This window comes from Oculina patagonica, chromosome 12, assembly GCF_052425735.1.
Source record: "Oculina patagonica isolate OP01 chromosome 12, crgOcupat, whole genome shotgun sequence".
In the NCBI taxonomy this organism is placed as follows: domain Eukaryota; kingdom Metazoa; phylum Cnidaria; class Anthozoa; order Scleractinia; family Oculinidae; genus Oculina; species Oculina patagonica.
In genome coordinates, this window is record NC_135769.1 from 6,879,719 (window position 1) to 6,897,510 (window position 17,792).

A 17,792-nucleotide genomic window follows, 5' to 3' on the forward strand; every position below is an offset into this window, starting at 1 on the left:
GACGCGCTTAATAAATTAAAATAATACAGCCATAAAGTGGGTCTGTTCGAAATATTTTAATTACAGGCCTTTTAAAAACCTAAATGACGGATTTTCATACCCTTTCATATACCTAAACTTGTGAAATCGCTACCCTTTTATATACCTGAAGCCTGAAAAAGGTACCCCTTTCGGGCGGAGCCTCCCCGTATAGGCCGTTATATGGAGTACCCCCCCCCCCCGGGGAGGCAGGCAGCTTATTTCTCCTGTTAAACAAGTGCTGTCATTTCTGTGGTCGAAGTGAACATACACGTTCTATATCGGTATAAAAACGCCATAATGTAAACATGACAAAAACCGCGCGGAGGTCCTCAAAAGGACCTGGAAACGGAAGATTTGTTCAAATAGTAAGAAAATTTCCGACGGTTCGTACCAACCGGAATAAAAGGACTACCTCAAAACGTAGTCCACAATTTCGGAACGAAATTTCCGGAAAATTACCTTTCCATTTAACTTCAAACCGAAATTTCCGGATTTTTTGGATATATGGTAAGCACCCTTGGTCTCATATATTAGGCCCAATTTTGGAGCTTAAAGGCAATTGCCTCCTCTCCGCATGTCCGCCATTTTTAATGCGTTTCGTCTGATCATGATTGAAGCTACCTCGTGAGGTTATTGAAACATGTTCATAATAATCATGTTTCAACCATGATTTGCGCAATGCACTGCCTGATGTGAACACTTTTCATAGTGAAGACAGTGAAACATGTTTCATTCGTGATCAGACTAATCATGTTTCGGTCTAGTGTGAACACAGCTTTACTCAACTGGAAAATTTATCCATTAATTACCCGAATAAATGATCGAGGTACAGATCTAGAAAGCTGTGCCAAATGAAAATAATTGCTGCTTATATAAAAGGCCTTTTAAAATAAAAAAAGAATGGCGTTTTCCTTTTTGAAATATCTTCTTTTGTTTTAGAGGTATTTACGTTTTTGTTTTATGCAAATGAGGAAAGTGAAGACGTCATTAATTGTTCCTCAAACAGATAAAGCACCGAATCAAGAATATCTCTAGGAATATTAGAGCGGTGTTCTTCAAACTTGCACCAGAAATATAAATCACAAAAGACACAAAATGACACCCATTGTGCCGTTGGTATATCAACAGTTTTGCTGAAAAGACCCGTTTTAATTACTACAGTAAAAACCCGCGTATAAGAACCTAGGTTTTTTCAAGTTAGCCTAAACAGGTTCTTATATAACTGGTATTTAGTGTAAAATTAGGCTTACTGGGTTCTTAATTAGGTTCTTAACTTTTGTCCAAGAAATAAAGTAGAATTTGGAAATGATCTGCTCTTTAATGTCCAATAACAGTATTCTTGAAGGCTTCGGTAAGCAAAATACTATACTATTTTAATCTTTTTCCGTTAAAATCAAAACTATACTGTAACCTTCACTATAATTCCCAATAATTATTATAAATCTTGTAACTATGCTGTAACTATAATGTGTACAGACTGTGTTATAAATATATGTTTGAGAAGAGTTTTTAATTCTATATTTTTGAGAAGATTATTTTTTCTTTTTTGAAAATAAGAACCTGTTTTAGAATTTTAGCCTAAAATGGTTCTTATGTGAAGGGTGCTTAAAAATGAAATTTTAGCCTAACAGGTTCTTAAATGTTAGGTTCTTATACGCGGGTTTTTACTGTACTACTCATTCCCAGTTTTTGCTTAACCAAAGATCATCCACTCCCAACAAGCTAATGAGGATAGTTAAGGTAATATGGGCACCATGTGTGTTGCGAGCAAAACCCTCTGTCCCACTTAGAAGGGTTGCAAATGGAGATATTTTGATTTTGACAGAAAGAGACTGGAGGCAAGAGTGTTGCCATAGTTGCATCATGATATGAGCCATCTTGCATTTTTATCTTACAAGACATTTCGAAAAAAAAATGGAATCATCTAATGGCCGCTTCCTGTTTACATAACGTAATGCAAACAGAGATTTTTTTTCTTATTATTTTTAATACCAAATCCTTTTCTCGCACGATCATCAATCATCCAGGTATAATAAGACGCCGGATTGAAATTTTCACACAGAAAGAAACAGTACGAATCTTTAACGTTAACGTTCATCCTCAAAATCCACTGTTTCTATGCGAGCAGCAGTTGTTGTATGGAGTCGATGGTCGTTATAATCTTCGCCGTGCTCCATGTTCACCAGACTACAAATATTTTGGCGGATTTTTTCCTACTCTGAAAAGCGAGATCAAATTTTCTCGATTGACGTTTTCCTTCAAATGAGTCTGGGTTTTTGTCGAGGGTCGAGGGTAATATGTCGAGGGTCGAGGGTACCATATCGAGGGTCGAGGGTACTATGTCGAGAGTCGAGGGTACTATGTCGAGGGTATTAAAAACTAAAATAAGATAAAAATAAAATAAAATAATAATTAATAATAAAATAAAATAATAATTAACTAAAAAATAATATGATTTCTAAAAAATAGAATAAAAAACAATTGAAAACTTTTATATGGTGATATCATTGACGTCAATTATGTTTGATACTATGTTTGATCGAAAGATCTTCGGATACTCCTCGGAAGTCTTCGGGAAACTTCGGGAATCTTCGGAAAGTTTTGGAAAATGTTCAACTGTCTACAGTTGTGTATACAGTTGACGTCACACCTGAAGCGGAAAAAGGGTAGATTTATAATTTGCTCACAGAAGAAGTTGCATATCGTGTTCTAACTTGTTGCTCTGATGTTGACTAGTCATGGAAGTTTTGCCTCCTCTTCTTATTGCTCTGCTAGCTCTGTGCATCACTCCATCCGGTAAGTCAACAACTTGATGTTAGTTTGCGAAATTAAACGTGCAAAAATATTTTACTACAGCAAATATATCTAACTGTTAATCACTTCCTCTCGAAGCGAAATTCACTCAGTTGAAGTAAAGCAAGCTTTCACTTCGGGTATTTTTGATTCTCTCCCTTCAATAATTCAGTTTTTACGTTCACAGCCTATTCTGTGAGGCTTTTATACGCCAACCGAAAGGATATAAGAATCTTTGGGACGAGCAGCCAGGACCAGAATGAAACTATAGTAGTGGATGGCCTTGAAGATGCCATCGCTGTGAATTTCTGCTTTGCGGAAGGATTTGTGTTTTGGACCGATGTTAGCTTGGATAAAATCAAGCGAATTCGTGTGACAGGAGATACAAGAAAAGTCGAGGATGTGATCTCGGTGGGTTTGAAGAAACCCGAGGGATTGGCTGTAGATTGGATAGCGAAAAAGTTGTATTGGACTGACGGTGAAGATTCTGACTGGGAAACGAATATAATTGAAGTTGCAAATTTTGATGGATCTTATCGAAAAGTTCTTTTCTGGAAAGACTTGGGACTTCCAAGGGCTATTGCCGTGGATCCGCTCAAAGGGTATGTGTGACAATTATTATTTTTAGTTTAATTTATATCTTACCAGAAGCCGGTATTTTGATGAGATCGAGAGCATTTAGTGAGGTTTTTAGCGAAATTTATGCGGTTACAATATTAAATGCTGCTTTGTTTTAGCCTGCGAACGCAGACGTATTTCCGGCAGAAACGACAGCCGGAAATACGTGTGCGTTCGCAGGCTACTTTGTTAATGCGTAATTAAGCAGATCAAGAGTTGGAGCGGATTTTCGCTGAAGAAAGTGGTTCTGAGAGTGAATTTAGGCGTTCGGATTTTAAATCAAACTATTCCGAGACATTTAAGCGCTACTTTCACCACGATCGAGAAGAATTTTCCGAAAATAACAATACAGGTGGCGAAAGATCAAGTTTCAACGCTGAAGTGGAAAATACAAGCAAATTAAGTGGGGGGGCTGACTAATGACTTAAAGTGGGGGGGCTGAAAAGACTCTTCTCTAAGTAAGTCTTTATTTTTTCGGAAATTCTGGGGGGGCTAAACCCCCCCCCCCCCAGCTCCCCCGGCTCCGCCGTCCCTGAATGAGCCGAAATCAGGCAGGAATAACTCCTGGAACATTGGCATCCGTGTACGAGCATAATTACTGAACTAGTGAGGCGATAATAATCGTCTAAGCAAATTTATGCCTGTTTCATGTTCTGTCACGCACGCAATCGCCGTGACACAATTATATGTGATTTCGTCGTTTTTGTGTCTTTTTTCGTGTACTTTTGTATCTTTTATCATAGGCAAGGAATAATTCTGAATTTTGTAGCAAAAGATAACAAAATACTCCCAGAACGCTCTGAAAAGTGAGAAAAACAGGCATTTTGTGACAAATAGGGATGAGTTTGTCATTATCCTGTTAATAATTTACTTGATCAGATATGTAAAATATTAACCCTATCCTGTAGAGAAACTATCGAGGATCCAAAATATATATACTTATTCTATGTAAGTTTAATACTTTCTGAGTTATGACCCATTAAACACAACCTTTTCCACCAGTTTTTATACCTTCAAAAAAACAATTGGAAAGAAATGAGTTACAGTGCGAATACTCGAACCGGGACAGTTTGAACAAAGTTAACCAATCGCAGCGATAATTGATAACAATGGATGGCGACCTTTTTCGTTAGCGGACCAATGACGTTTAAGAATTGAAACAATAAGTTCCCCCTTCACGATTCAATCTGAGTTGAATATTTTTGACAAAAGCCATTTTACGGAATATTTTTGCACTCGAAACGAAAACTTTTTTACCGTTTCGAAACAAAACTAAAAATCATTTCAAATTTGGGATCGAAACTAACCAATCAAAAGAAAGAAGGGTTTCCTGAGAGGTCCGCATCTATTTGCAACGTTGCTGAGTTTTCAAATTTTGTTGTAAACTTATTGTTTCACCAAGTTAGTCACCAAGTTTGAAGAATGTAGCTGGGCTAGAAAGCGTTCAGTTACGTTTTAATTATTCCATACATTTGTTTATAAATCTTCCCACGAACCGCGTCAATTTGCGGAAAAAATTAGACAAATGTATGGGAAATTAAAAACGGCACTAGAGGCTTTCCAGCACAGCCACACCCGTCGAAATTGGAGAATACAATACTTATTATCTTAACTTTACGATTCATAAGTTGTTTAGAATTTATTTTTTGAAAAAATATGTGCCATCGGATTCCCGTACAAACACTGTTTAAGAGGATCCGTTCGTTTTCAATGTAAATGTAGTCACAAATCGTATTTTCGTTTGTTCGCTAAACTTATCAAAGTACAGTCATTTCTTACTACATGTTACTATTGTTCTAGGTTCATGTTTTGGACAGACTGGGGTGAACAACCCAAAATAGAGCGAGCCGAAATGGACGGCTCCAACCGTGGAGTAATAATCAGACAGGATATTCATTGGCCCAATGGGCTAACAATAGACTACAGTACAGAGAAAATATACTGGACTGATGCAAAATTGTTTTATATAGCTAAAGCTAATTATGATGGTTCGAAACGTCAGAGAATATTCAGAACTCCTATGCCCAGTCAATGTGTTTTGGGTCATCCGTTTGCTTTGACATTATATGAGAACAAAATTTATTGGACTGATTGGAAAACCAGAGGCATTCACTCTACGAACAAGAATACTAGTACACGGTGTCAAATGGTTCGGTCAAATGTTCATTCTCCGATGGATATTCATGCATTTGGACCCAAAAGACAATTGCCGAGGCCTGGTAAGTTTTAGTGTCTTTGGATTATTGCATACATACAGTAACTCTATTATTTTCACTGTGTTAGTAAATTGATTTGGAGATAACTTGCCTTAACAGTACGCAATTTTTTATTATTATTATTATTATTATTATTATTATTATTATTATTATTATTATTATTATTATTATTATTATTATTAATGCTCACAACAATACAATACAATACAATACAAACAAAGAACAATAGAAATTTACAAGGGTAATTATATAAATGGAATAAAAAGAAACGCGCTTTACAAAACTCTGCACTGTTTAACAAAATAAATAAATAAATAAACAAATAAATAAAATAAAATAATAAGCACAGAGGCGATTTAACAGGAAAAATTAAAAGGTAGAAATCTATATGGTGTGACAGAAAGATACAGGACTGTTGGTGACAATTTCAAGGCAAGTGTGGCTAGAAAATGGAATGCCAGGGAATACAAGGGTTTTCTTTGGGCATTTAACCTTCGTAAATGAAATTGTTCAAAAGTTTCCATTTCTTCGGAGTAGTGGTTTTTGATATCTGTTCTGTTTCATATGCAAGTTTAAGATATCGCCGGAAACCGTCTATGTGGGGGATAGTTTCTTTTGTATGGCAAAGCCAAATAAAAAGTCTTGCAAGAAGGCAACAGAAATTGATTTGATAATGATATTGAGAAGAATCTGGTGTTAAACCCATAGCAACAGTACACTCCAATGAATTATTTATTGGAATGATTTTGCACTGCGTCAGCCGAGTTGTCATATCGGTCCAGAAGGATTCCGTTTTAGTGCATTTCCAGAAAAGGTGAAGTAGTTTTTTCTGGTGCCTCACGGCAGAAGGTGCATTTAGAGTCATCTTTAATTCCTATTTTAAACAAGACATTCATCCATTTTCGCTGGCTTTGGGTTGGAGCAGTTGATTTTTCGGCAACGAGTTTGGAATATGTAAGTCGGTTTGCACTTTGTGTTGTGTTGGCAAGTTTTCGTGTTCGGGACTATTGTTTACAAAATTACATTTGTGCGTGCTCCAGGTAGACTTGATTGCAGATACCAGGCCGTAATATCGTAAAGGACACGCATTGATATTCTATTTCGTTCTTAGTTCATCTAAAGACAGGAAGTTGTTTAAGTCATCTTTCAAATGTTTCACTTTTTTAATGCCCTTGTTAAACCATTCTTTGTAGAAAATAGGACGGTTATCGATTCTAATTAGCGAGTTATACCATAGACATTGATCAAGAAATTGTTTCTCAGAGCTTATATTATTTATATTTGCTTCTGACCAGATTGTCAAAACTTTATTTATAAAGCTGTTTGAAGTGTTTGCAGTGCTGGTTGCATCTTTCTTGTTGAGGTTCCCTATAAGGGCTATTTTTCCTCCAAATGTTCCTAGATCTAAGTCAAAGAAGAGTTTCCATATTCCTTGGTTTTCAGTGTCAAGATATTTCTTAATCCAAGTGACTTTTAACGTAAAATAAACCCAAGGTAAGCAGGCAGTGGCAAAAAAAACGGACATGGTCGGCCTACAAGTAGTATGCCTTATTTCAAAGTTAGTTTCCATGCCTATACCTCACTAAACGCAAGGAGGATAAGTGTGGAGAGATTGTGTGACGAGCCAAAAGAACGTAGAATGAATTAAATATTATTTACATAAAAATAATTATTTATTTCACTTGACCTGTTATCGTTTGGCACTAACGAGATTTAAACTTCCACAAACTTCTGGAAATAGTTTTACTTCGATTTAAAATTCCACAAAGTACTTAAAAATACAGACAATTCACACAGAAATCCACTACACGCATATTACATTCACACAACGATTTCCTCGTGAAAACGTCTAGTGTTTCTAGGAATAACGGTATATCACAAATTCAAAGAAGTGATAAAACAATTTCGATCCGCATTATACCCAATCTCGATGCTTTTAATTCTACCAATTTGTAGTTTTGTGCAACATATAATTCAGGAAAATACGCTGGTTTACCTTCGAACGAACTCCATACGAAACTACGCATCGACTTACTCGATTTCCACTCTTTTTTGGCGTTCGGTGGCTAAAGACAACTCTGCTACCTTGGATGATAACCTTCTAATGTTCTCAATGAAATTTTAGCAAAATTACAATTTTGGAAAGACATTTATAACCCTTTTTTCCAACATAATAATGTTTCTAAGCTCCGTTTGGGACGCCATCTTGTTTTGCAAAAAATCGAGGTCATCTGTGGCTACCAGTTTCCCGGCCGAGATTTGCCCCTGCAAAAATTAATCGGGGCGGCCAATCTGGAGTCCATACATCTGCGCGCGCATTGCGGCTCGATTCATTCCGCATAACAGTACACAGACATACCAACCCAAAAGACACAAGACACAAAAACAAAATTAGGCTTGCGCTATCCTTCGTCGAACGCAAATAGTTTGAAACAAGGGGACGAAATAAAAATAAAGCTGGGAACATGGGAACTAAAACTGTGTTTCTTATATTTTAGGGAACGGGAATCATAAAAATCGATAAAATACCTTTAGGGAACAAGGGAACACAAGGGAAATTTCCTTGGCAACAAGGGAACATGCCCCCCTTTCCGGGAAGCTCTCTGAAAAAAAGTCAACTTGGAATAATAGATCCCAATCGTTAACTGCTTGGAGTAATTTAAGTGATATATATACTGAATTGACTTAACAGATCCTAACCCCTGTAATTTCACCACCAATGGAGGATGCAGCCATTTATGTTTGTTGAATACTCGCAGTCACTCATGTGCATGCCCGACCGGTGTGAAGCTCTTGTCGGATGGGAAAACATGCGAGGAAGGTACATGTAGACGTGCTTTTCACGTTCTTTCAGATATTAGAGTAAAACTAGTCATTTGCTGTGCCAAGTGCATGAAGCATGCGTGGCAGGCAAGTGACTTCCCTTCTCCCTTTCGCGTTTTCCCCTCCCTCCCCTTCTCTTTTTACGCCTGCCACGCTGGCTAAGTGCCTGTAGTTTCAGTCAGTGTATAACTTAGTGGAAAATTACTGATTCGATCTCACAGCAGTGGATATAAGTTTTTCAATGTGATTTTCACAGGTCCTGTACATTTCTTATTGCTGGCAAGGAAAGAGGACCTGCGTCGCATATCGCTCGACACACCTGATCTTACGGATGTAGTTGTGCCAGTTTCTGGTATCAAACATGCAGTCGCCATTGATTTTGATCCAGTTGATAAATTTGTTTACTGGAGCGATGATGAAAAACTTGAAATAAAGAGATGCCGAATGAATGGACAAGGTTAGCTTATTGTGATTGCATTTCTATTTGATAGCTTGTCATAGCTTAATTTGATTTTCGACCAATCAAACTGATAAGATGTTTCAAGGTTTTTGAGTCAGTATTGCCATAGATAAAAGCTCGCTCCTTCACGCTTTTTAGTTTTTTGATCAATAATTGATGAGTGGTCAAATCAAATGAAACCAGTTATCACTAATAATGCCAATGTAGAAGGTTGGTGGAGCTACGCAAGATTCTGTCAATATATTGCAAGCAACCACTGCAACCACTGCAACCACTGCAACCATCAAAAACCGACACATACCCACGTACTCGGTTTAAGAAAGGATAGTTAAGGGAAAGAGGAAATACCATGCAAAGCAGAAGGCAAAAGCATGTACAGGCCCAGCATATTATATCCAAAATATATTGTTGTTTTCTTGTTCAGATGTCGAGGTCATAGTTTCAAGTGAAGTTAAACATCCTGACGGCATCGCAGTTGACTGGGTGGCGCGGAACTTGTACTGGACAGACACCGGTACTGATAGGATTGAAGTCAGCAGGCTGAATGGCTCGTCAAGAAAAGTTCTTATTAGTGAACATCTGGATGAACCTAGAGCGATAGTATTGGATCCAACTCGTGGGTAAATATACAGAGTTGTCTTCCTCGCTCATTATTGTTATGTATGCAAAGATCTTTTAGTCATAAACTGCGATGGTTAAAAAGGACCACGAGTCGATTGAGATGACGTACAGTCTTGCAGTATGTTAATGACAGAATACTGTCTCATTAACAAATGGACGTCAGTTTTTAATGCGGTCGTCCTGTTATTGATAATAAATTGCGTCATAACTTTGTCAAAGTGTTGTAGATCCACGAGCCACTAGGCGAGTGGATCTCTAACTAATTTCAAACGAAGAAAAGAAATGCATGAGTCAAAATATGGAAGACGCGGTTGCCGCACCACCGCATAATCTGAATTTCATCGCTGTAATACGGAGAATCACAGGCTCGTAAATTACACGTTTAGGAAGAATACGGCTAGAAATACAAGGTAAAATTCGAATTGCTTAACTTACCTTTAATCCAGTGAAAATTGTTCATAAAATTATCCACTAAACACAGTTCAGCTTCTTAATTTCATTGATAGCACAAATTTCCCGCTCACCGCCGATTTTCAGGTCCGAGGCCTCAATTAACATCCTCATCTTTTCGCTCTAAAGTTGCAATGGTTCAGTTCTTCAGTTTTAACCCATAAATTTTAGATGATTTCCTCATTAAAGACTTCTAGATTTGTGGTATGATTCTCGCCTTATCAAGAATGCAGCGCTGAATCAGTGCAGAAAAGTTTGACAAAACTTTCGCTGATTGCGTCAGCTTTTCAAAATATCCGTCTGTTCCCTTATTGACAATAAAAATTAGCCAATCAGCGCGGGAGAACTTGCACAGTTACTGTAAAATATGAATTTCAGGACGGCACGCTATCCCGTCATTTTATACAGGAAACTGGATGGGTAAATTTAACTGAAAACTCGTCCTTCAACGGAATTATATCAGACGAGTTGTCCTTATTTAATAAAACGAGCTTTCCCCTCTAAGAGCGTTCTCCTATTAGATTGTAAAACATTTAGATAATTTTAGTCAACAGAGCTGAGGCGTATGATCATGAACCCGGCCTCGGACTCTTTGTGGCTAAAGAAAGAAAACAGACGACGCGAATTAAGCAAACTCTTCTTGGGAGGGGGGAGAGGCAGGAGACAGAAAATTACCTTACTGGAAAAGCATTCACATACAGTAACAAACCAGATCACAGTTTACAGGTTTTATAACAATTTGATAGTTCAAGTCTAAATCTTCCCTGTAATTTTCCGCATGCATGAAGTTGAAATCAATAATTTTATGAGGAAAGTGAACCCGATCATGATTGAAATTTATTTTTTTATTGGCGACATAAAATACTCAAAACATTCTGCCTAAGCATTAATTAGCAAGTTATGTTATTTTTTATCTCAATGGAACAATTTGGTTTCTTGAGATTTTGAAGCATGTTCAGCTTACAGGACGCTTGACTTCACAACGTGCCATGTCGGCAAGAGTACAAATTTACATTTCGCGCCCGTGGGAGGTACCATCCCTTGTATGACAGAACTTCTATCCTGACAATCGAGGCCAATCGTAATGACTCATCATGTTCGATCCCTATGGTAATTGCAGTTAACGTAATTTTTATTCAAGCCTATAAGATATAGCATCACTCCCGGTTTTACGTGTTTTATACTGATTATGATGTTGTGAACGCAAACGTATATTGATAATGGCCAAACTTCGTATTTTTTCCTACACTGAAAAGTACCAGGGAAGTGTGTCGATTGGGTGTCCGTAAAGACAGGTTCGACAGTATGTAGCGGGAAAATTTTTTGCCCACCCCCTCCCCCGAAGAACGAAAGAAATCCTATGCAGAAAAAGATTAAATTTGAGCATTTGGACTTTCCAAGGCACATGTACTGGACTGACTGGGGAAGGCAGCCAAGGATTGAACGAGCAGGACTTGATGGAAGTCACCGCATCACCTTGGTTAACTCATCCATAGGGTGGCCTAATGATATTGCCATTGATTACCTTGATGGCAAAATCTACTGGGCTGACGCCAAGCTGGACAAGATCGAGGTCATGCATTTGGATGGGAGTAATCGCAGAGTAGTTCTGGATAGAAAACTGCCACACATCTTTGGTTTTACTTTAGTTCTTGGTGATCGCCTATATTGGACAGACTGGCAGAGAAAGGCTATAGAAAGTGCGAACAAAAGAACCGGCAGCGACAGACAAATCATCATTGGCAGTGTGCCTGATTCGATGGGATTGAAGGGTGTCAATCTTAACCTAACTTATGGTAAAAAAAAAAGATTATCTATGCATTTAGAAAGTAGCTTCTTTGTGTCTGCATCTCTTTTGAGTGTAGTTTACAGATAGAAGGCAAATATGTACTCACCTGATTTGTGCATTTCTACTCTAGGTTCTAATACCTGCCAGCGTAACAATGGTGAATGTAGTCATCTGTGTTTATTCAGGCCTTCGGGAGCTAAGTGCGAATGCCCAACAGGGATGGAGCTGCTTGCTAACAAGAAAACTTGTATCCGTAAGTACTTGTAAATTAATTCACAACGTCATTGCAAAGAGAAAGTACATTGTCAGAGCTTTCAATATGATTTGAAGTCGGTGGCTGCCTTTGTGTGGCACCTATCGGAAACCATTATAATAGGCTGAAAACATTTGCACTTTATAGGAAACTGCATGAATTTGAGCTAGAAATTCACAACAGAATACCTGCCTGGTCCTATTGAAAGCACTGCATTTACACTTGTGTGATCAGGGAAGTAAAACGTTTTGGCGCCTTGCTGTAAAAGGTTGAGAAGTTGATTTCTCCCATTTATTTTCCTCTTTCTCTCACTTGCGCAAATTGAAAGGTGCCGGTGCCACAACTGTTAGGAAGATAAAGATAAACAAACTTACCTACACAAGTGGAATTGTCTTCACCAAGGATCATATCCATAGGACAGGAGCATTGCGCATTACCGCGAGACCCAGCCAAACAGATACGAGTACAACGGTTTTTTGTGCAGGGGTTGTCAACTGAAAAATCCACAAATACCAATACCTACACACAAATGTACAGGGGAGCTAGCGATGGCACACCTTGGGTATGCCATCCTTTATCCAGTTCAATTGGACAAAAAAGACTCGATGTTTTGCAACATTATGCCACCAACGTGCTGAAAGATAATCTTAAAATCAGTTAATCAGCACCTGTCTACCATGTTTGTATGGAATTTATTCACATTCTTTCGTGAAGATTTAATGTGATCAGAAGTAAACTGTAAGCTATCCCCGGCTTCTAATTGGATATTGACTACACGAAAGAATGTGAATTAATTAAAAGTGGTCACACTTTTCAGCTCCTTGTTGTAGAAAGGGTCACCTTAGGATTTTGTCACATCGAGTGAAAGGATAAGGATTGTTCACAAATTTTCATGTTTTTTTTTCCTAACAGCTCTCAAGACATGTGGACCAGAAGAGTTTGCTTGTTCCGATGGAGCTTGCTTGAGGAAAACCTGGCTTTGTGATGACCGTAAGGACTGCATTGATGGCAGTGACGAAAAGAATTGCAGTAACTTACCTTTCTAATATTTTCTTTCCTGCTATGTAATCAGATTCACACATTAATATTTGAAGTATTCGCTGAAAAATACCATATTAGAATTTTCTGTGATGGAATCGTAGTTTGAATTGAATTTGGTAGCCTGCATAGCAAGATCCACGAACGAATGAATTGAATTGGGGCGGGGTTTAAAATATAAGGGGGGAGGTAGAGGAGGGTTCTCTCTTCTCCCCTCCTGTCTTATGTTTTTGTTTTCAATTTGGTTGCTCTCCCCTCTCGCGCGAATAATATATAATTCTCTATAGGGGGTAATAATCCTCTCTAGGGGTCGAGTCTCCCCGGTTAAGGAGTAATAAGAGTCTATTGGGTAAAGGGTGACCTAAATGGGAGCACTTCATCCCGAACCCATGTTTATTAACATCAATAAAGCTCAATACATTTAAACTGAAATTATCATTGTACTGAGGGACATAACCTCACAATTATTAATTAATTTATAAAACTTCTGCAAGCCTGCTACTATGAAATGAGACAAGTAGATATGTGTTCCTTGAAAAACAAGTAGCTCTGGTACATGTATTAAAATACAAAGATATTGAAGTAAAAACTAAGCTTTAAACAGTAACTCCAATTATTATATGACTAGCTCCGTGAGCGGTCAACATGCAAGATGAAGCGAATCTCGTGCTCTGATTGGCTACCCGAGCGGTCAAGATGGAGCCATCTTGACCGCTCGGGATCGCGCGTTGTGTGGCCGCAAGCGAAAAAACTTTTACTACTACTTTTACTACTTGAAAAAGCTTTTCGTCGTAAATTTTCGCGATGAAACTATTTTCCGAAACAACACAAAGATTTTCTGTCATTTTCTAGCGAAAGGAAGTCCGAAAACAAAGAAATTGGTTTCGAAGCGAATGAGAGCAAGCAAATTAAACAACAAATGTTAACGAGTTTCGTGAATTTTATTTGCCGCAAAAACCGGCTAATACAAAAATTAAAACGCAAAGCGTGATATCAGTTTTGTTTGGTGGAAAAGGGAGAGACTGAAGTCAGTGACATACCTGAAGAATAAAGTACTCGGCATACTTGTCGTTTGAATTGTGTAACATCTTCAAAAATTGGAAGACAGCGGACGGCACGGCGAACCAGGCACTGCAAGCTTTTAAAACATATTTTCACCCAAACCTCTAACGCTCACGTCGAATAAGGGTGGGTCGAACATTTAAATTTATGATGTAGAAAAGTTCAAGCTCTTCCCTTGTAGCGGTAAGTCCTAAACGCTTTCAACAATCATAATTTCAATATTCAGCTCTTTTCACGGCAGGTTTGCACCACCAAAGCGCCAGAAGCGAGCAAATACTCTGCAAATCGTCCAATAATGAAAAGCTGACGGCCAGATGGAATGGACATTCTTGTATTAAGGCTTCAAACTCAAGGTTGATTCGCAAATTTAAGCCATTTCAATATCCTTTTGAGGATTAAAACGAGGTGAATTTCGCTGTTGTATGCGTTTTAATTACTTCGTTTCGATTCATTCAAGAATTTGACAGTCACTCATTAAACTTTTAAACCAATGAAATGATTTTAGCGGGCGCCATTGATTGTGCATGCAACTAGTTTCCTTTTCAGTGCTCGGAAAAAGTCATATAATAAATCTTTTATTGACCAAGCTTGTTCGGTCAAGATGGCAGGATATTGGCCTCGTTCTTTTTTGCGTGTTTATGGACCTCCACTTCCGATCCATAAACACGCAAAGAAAGAACTTGGCCAATATCCTGCCATCTTAAACTCACGCTTGGTGAATAACCCATGACTTAATAAAAATATTGCAATGAAATTATACAATAATAATAAACCAGCAGAGAGGAATGAAACAGGGAAGGGTGGGAGGGAAATTTTGTTCTGCGTGCGATTTAGGAAAGCGAAAGTACTGTGTTCTGCAAGGCTGAGCATGTGATTATTATGGTGCGATTATTATTGGCTGAGCCGGATCATCCGATATGAGTAACTCATATGTGGGAAGTGATCTATGACCGGAAGTGACCTGATTTATTCTCTCTACTGGGGGTGTATGGTTAGACATAAACTACAATTTATATTTTGGTATCAATTGGCTTAAGCGCGAGAAGAAACGCTTGGACTTGTCGGTTTTGCGTCTCAGTGATTGGCCGAAACATGAATGTTTGCCCTGATTGGTTAATGCTCATTTGGCTGAAGAGAGGCTAAGCTGACTGTGTTTTGTTACAGATCTCGTTGCTTTTCATACGTAAGCTATTCTGTTGGCACGCCGATAAGTTTGTGATCTTTGTTATTACACGGTTAACCCAAACGTCTTTTCATTCGGACGCTTGGTCACACTTGTTAGAACTGTAAAATGTGTACGTGTAATTTTAACAGTCAATATTCCAGATACCCTTTCACACTTGTTTCGTTGATGAGACACAACTTCTTCTAAGTACTCACAAATTGAGTTCTGGTGACTATGTGTCGAGACAGCTGTCGAGAATCTTTAACATGATTTTTTTTTCTCATTTTAGCATTGAAATGTCAGAAGGACCATTTTGGATGTGTTGATAATCATATTGTTATTAAGTGCATTGCACTGGACTGGGTGTGCGATGGTACTTTTGACAGCGCTGAATTCATCCGCGAATTTGTTAGCCTCCACTGCAAAGTTCACGTACAAATGAAGAGTTTTCCATGTTTTGGCAATGCTAAAATTGGGGCGGGGCAAAAAAAAAAAATAGGAGGGGGAAGGGTGAGGGAAGTTCCCTCCCCCCCCCCCACTGTTTTTTTCTCCGCTCAGTTTCGCCCGTCTAAAAATGCGGAGTGCTTGTGACGCAAGCTAAAAATATACAAGGAGGGTGAAAGGAAGAGGAAAGATCCCTCTTCTCCCCTCTCCCTCCTATGATTTTTTTTGCTCTTCCCTCAATTTTAGCGCGCCTAAAAATTCGGAAGAATTTAGAACTCGCAAGGATGTAGCTAAGAAAACACTAAGCCGGTTCATCAACAAGCCCAACTGGCTTTTCTGGCCTTGGCAGCTCTAAAAGTTTACCTAAGTCTTTGTTTTCAAGTGAAATTTCAGCTGGATTTAAGTTCTCTTTCAGCCGGTGAAATTAGCCGGCAGCCTGCCCTTAAGGACATCTCTTAACTTTGTAATTTATTTGTTTTTGTCAACAGTACCCTGTAAAGAAGGAGAACATCGGTGTAGTGGAGGCAAGTGCATCAGTGTAAAGAAACTGTGTGACAATATACAAGATTGTGATGACGCATCAGACGAGTATGAGGACAATTGCCGTAAGTTTTGGGCCTGAAGTTTTCAAATTCATCGTTCGTAATGCGTGCTAATCTTCTCCAGTACTAGCTATCCTTGTTTCTTTTTGGGTTAATTATTAACTCTTCAGTGATTTCAGTGATTTCTACTTCTTTAGAAACTGTTAATTTTAGGTTACCATTGATTTGAAAGATATTTTGTACGTCAGAAAGAAAGTGTATATTGTTATGTAGCTGGAATTTTTTTTTCCCCGAGGGCGTGCGCTCTCATTAGCTACTTCGAGGACACGTGACACCTAACAATAAAACTGTTTTCCGCCAAAAGACTCGAAGCAAGCAACATTGCAAAATCTGTGATATCAGAGGCGCGAATGTTGACCGACGACTGCTGTTGCCGTTTGTTTTCATAATGCATCTTCTTGTGTCTTTGTTGTGCTATATAACAAATCACTTAATGACTGGTCCCTCAGAAAACTAGTTAATTTTGTTTCCCTCGGCTCCAGCTCGGGAAGCATGGAGATTCTCGGAAAACAAATTAACTATTTCCCTTTGGGCCCAGTCATTAAGTGTTAATTGTGGCATGACTCGTTGAAATCCACCTTATAATAAATTATCATAATTATCTTAAGAGAATCATTAAATCAGTCACTACTCCTCTGCAATATCCTATTGAACCAATCAGAAGTTGCCATGTCACGAGTGCTAAGCGAGGGAAGAAACACGCGGACTTGTCGGTTTTGCGTCTCAATGATTGGCTGAAACAAAATGTTTGCCTTGATTGGATAGTTAACGTTAAAGTACATTTGGCGATAGCGAGGCTAAGTCGAGTCTGTTTTGATACGAATCTTGTTGCACTTCATAGCTAACCTTTTCTGTTGGCACGATCATTAGGCATAAATAGATTGTGCTCGGCAACTTTTAAGCAACTTTTAGCGTTTTGAGCAACTTTTTGTAGTACCAGCAACCTAAGGCAACTTTTGCCTTCCTTGGCAACTTTTGAGCAACAAATTGATATAAAACCGATCCAAACCATTAAAGGTCGTTTCATTTCGAAGGATTTTATTAAAACTGGTTTTATCACAACTGATTTTATTAAAACTAAGGATATACAATAAAATGGCGATAAAATAACACTATCTATCTAACGGGCGCTTAAATCCAGCGGTTATTCGCTGCAACATAGAGCCTGCCGCCAGCCATCTTGGTATTTGCTGAAAGGCGAGTCACTTATAGCATCGCAATCAGATGAAATTTCAGACGGGGATAGAGAGAGAGCAAGCAACTTTTCTAAATTTTGGTGGCAACTTTTTGATATTTAAGCAACTTTTGAGCAACTTTTGGGTACATTGTGAAGCAACTTTTCCTGAATTTACTAGCACAATTTATTCATGCCTAACGATCATTAGCTTCTGATCTTAGTCCTTAGAAAGTTAACCCAAACGTCTTTTCGTTCGGACG

General features: G+C 38.4%; 2 protein-coding genes across 3 annotated transcripts in view; both read left to right on the forward strand.

Moving 5' to 3' along the window:
* The first annotated feature begins 2,698 nt into the window (after positions 1-2,698).
* Positions 2,699-17,792, forward strand: part of LOC144631701 (low-density lipoprotein receptor-related protein 6-like) — an 84,217-nt gene continuing 69,123 nt past the window's right edge. The window contains exons 1-8 of one of the 2 annotated variants that reach the window (XM_078490206.1): positions 2,699-2,817; positions 3,002-3,416; positions 5,233-5,651; positions 8,341-8,469; positions 8,728-8,928; positions 9,356-9,551; positions 11,404-11,798; positions 11,922-12,044. In XM_078490206.1, coding sequence (XP_078346332.1) covers positions 2,760-2,817; positions 3,002-3,416; positions 5,233-5,651; positions 8,341-8,469; positions 8,728-8,928; positions 9,356-9,551; positions 11,404-11,798; positions 11,922-12,044 — 1,936 coding nt within the window. In that variant the 5' untranslated portion in view covers positions 2,699-2,759. The remainder of the gene's footprint in view (positions 2,818-3,001; positions 3,417-5,232; positions 5,652-8,340; positions 8,470-8,727; positions 8,929-9,355; positions 9,552-11,403; positions 11,799-11,921; positions 12,045-17,792) is intronic. The other variant, XM_078490208.1, reaches the window with a different exon arrangement.
* The window catches only part of LOC144631886 (uncharacterized), a 44,535-nt gene continuing 39,827 nt past the window's right edge, over positions 13,085-17,792 (forward strand). The window contains exon 1 of the mRNA XM_078490472.1: positions 13,085-16,358. The gene's annotated coding sequence lies outside the window, so the exon portion shown is untranslated. The remainder of the gene's footprint in view (positions 16,359-17,792) is intronic.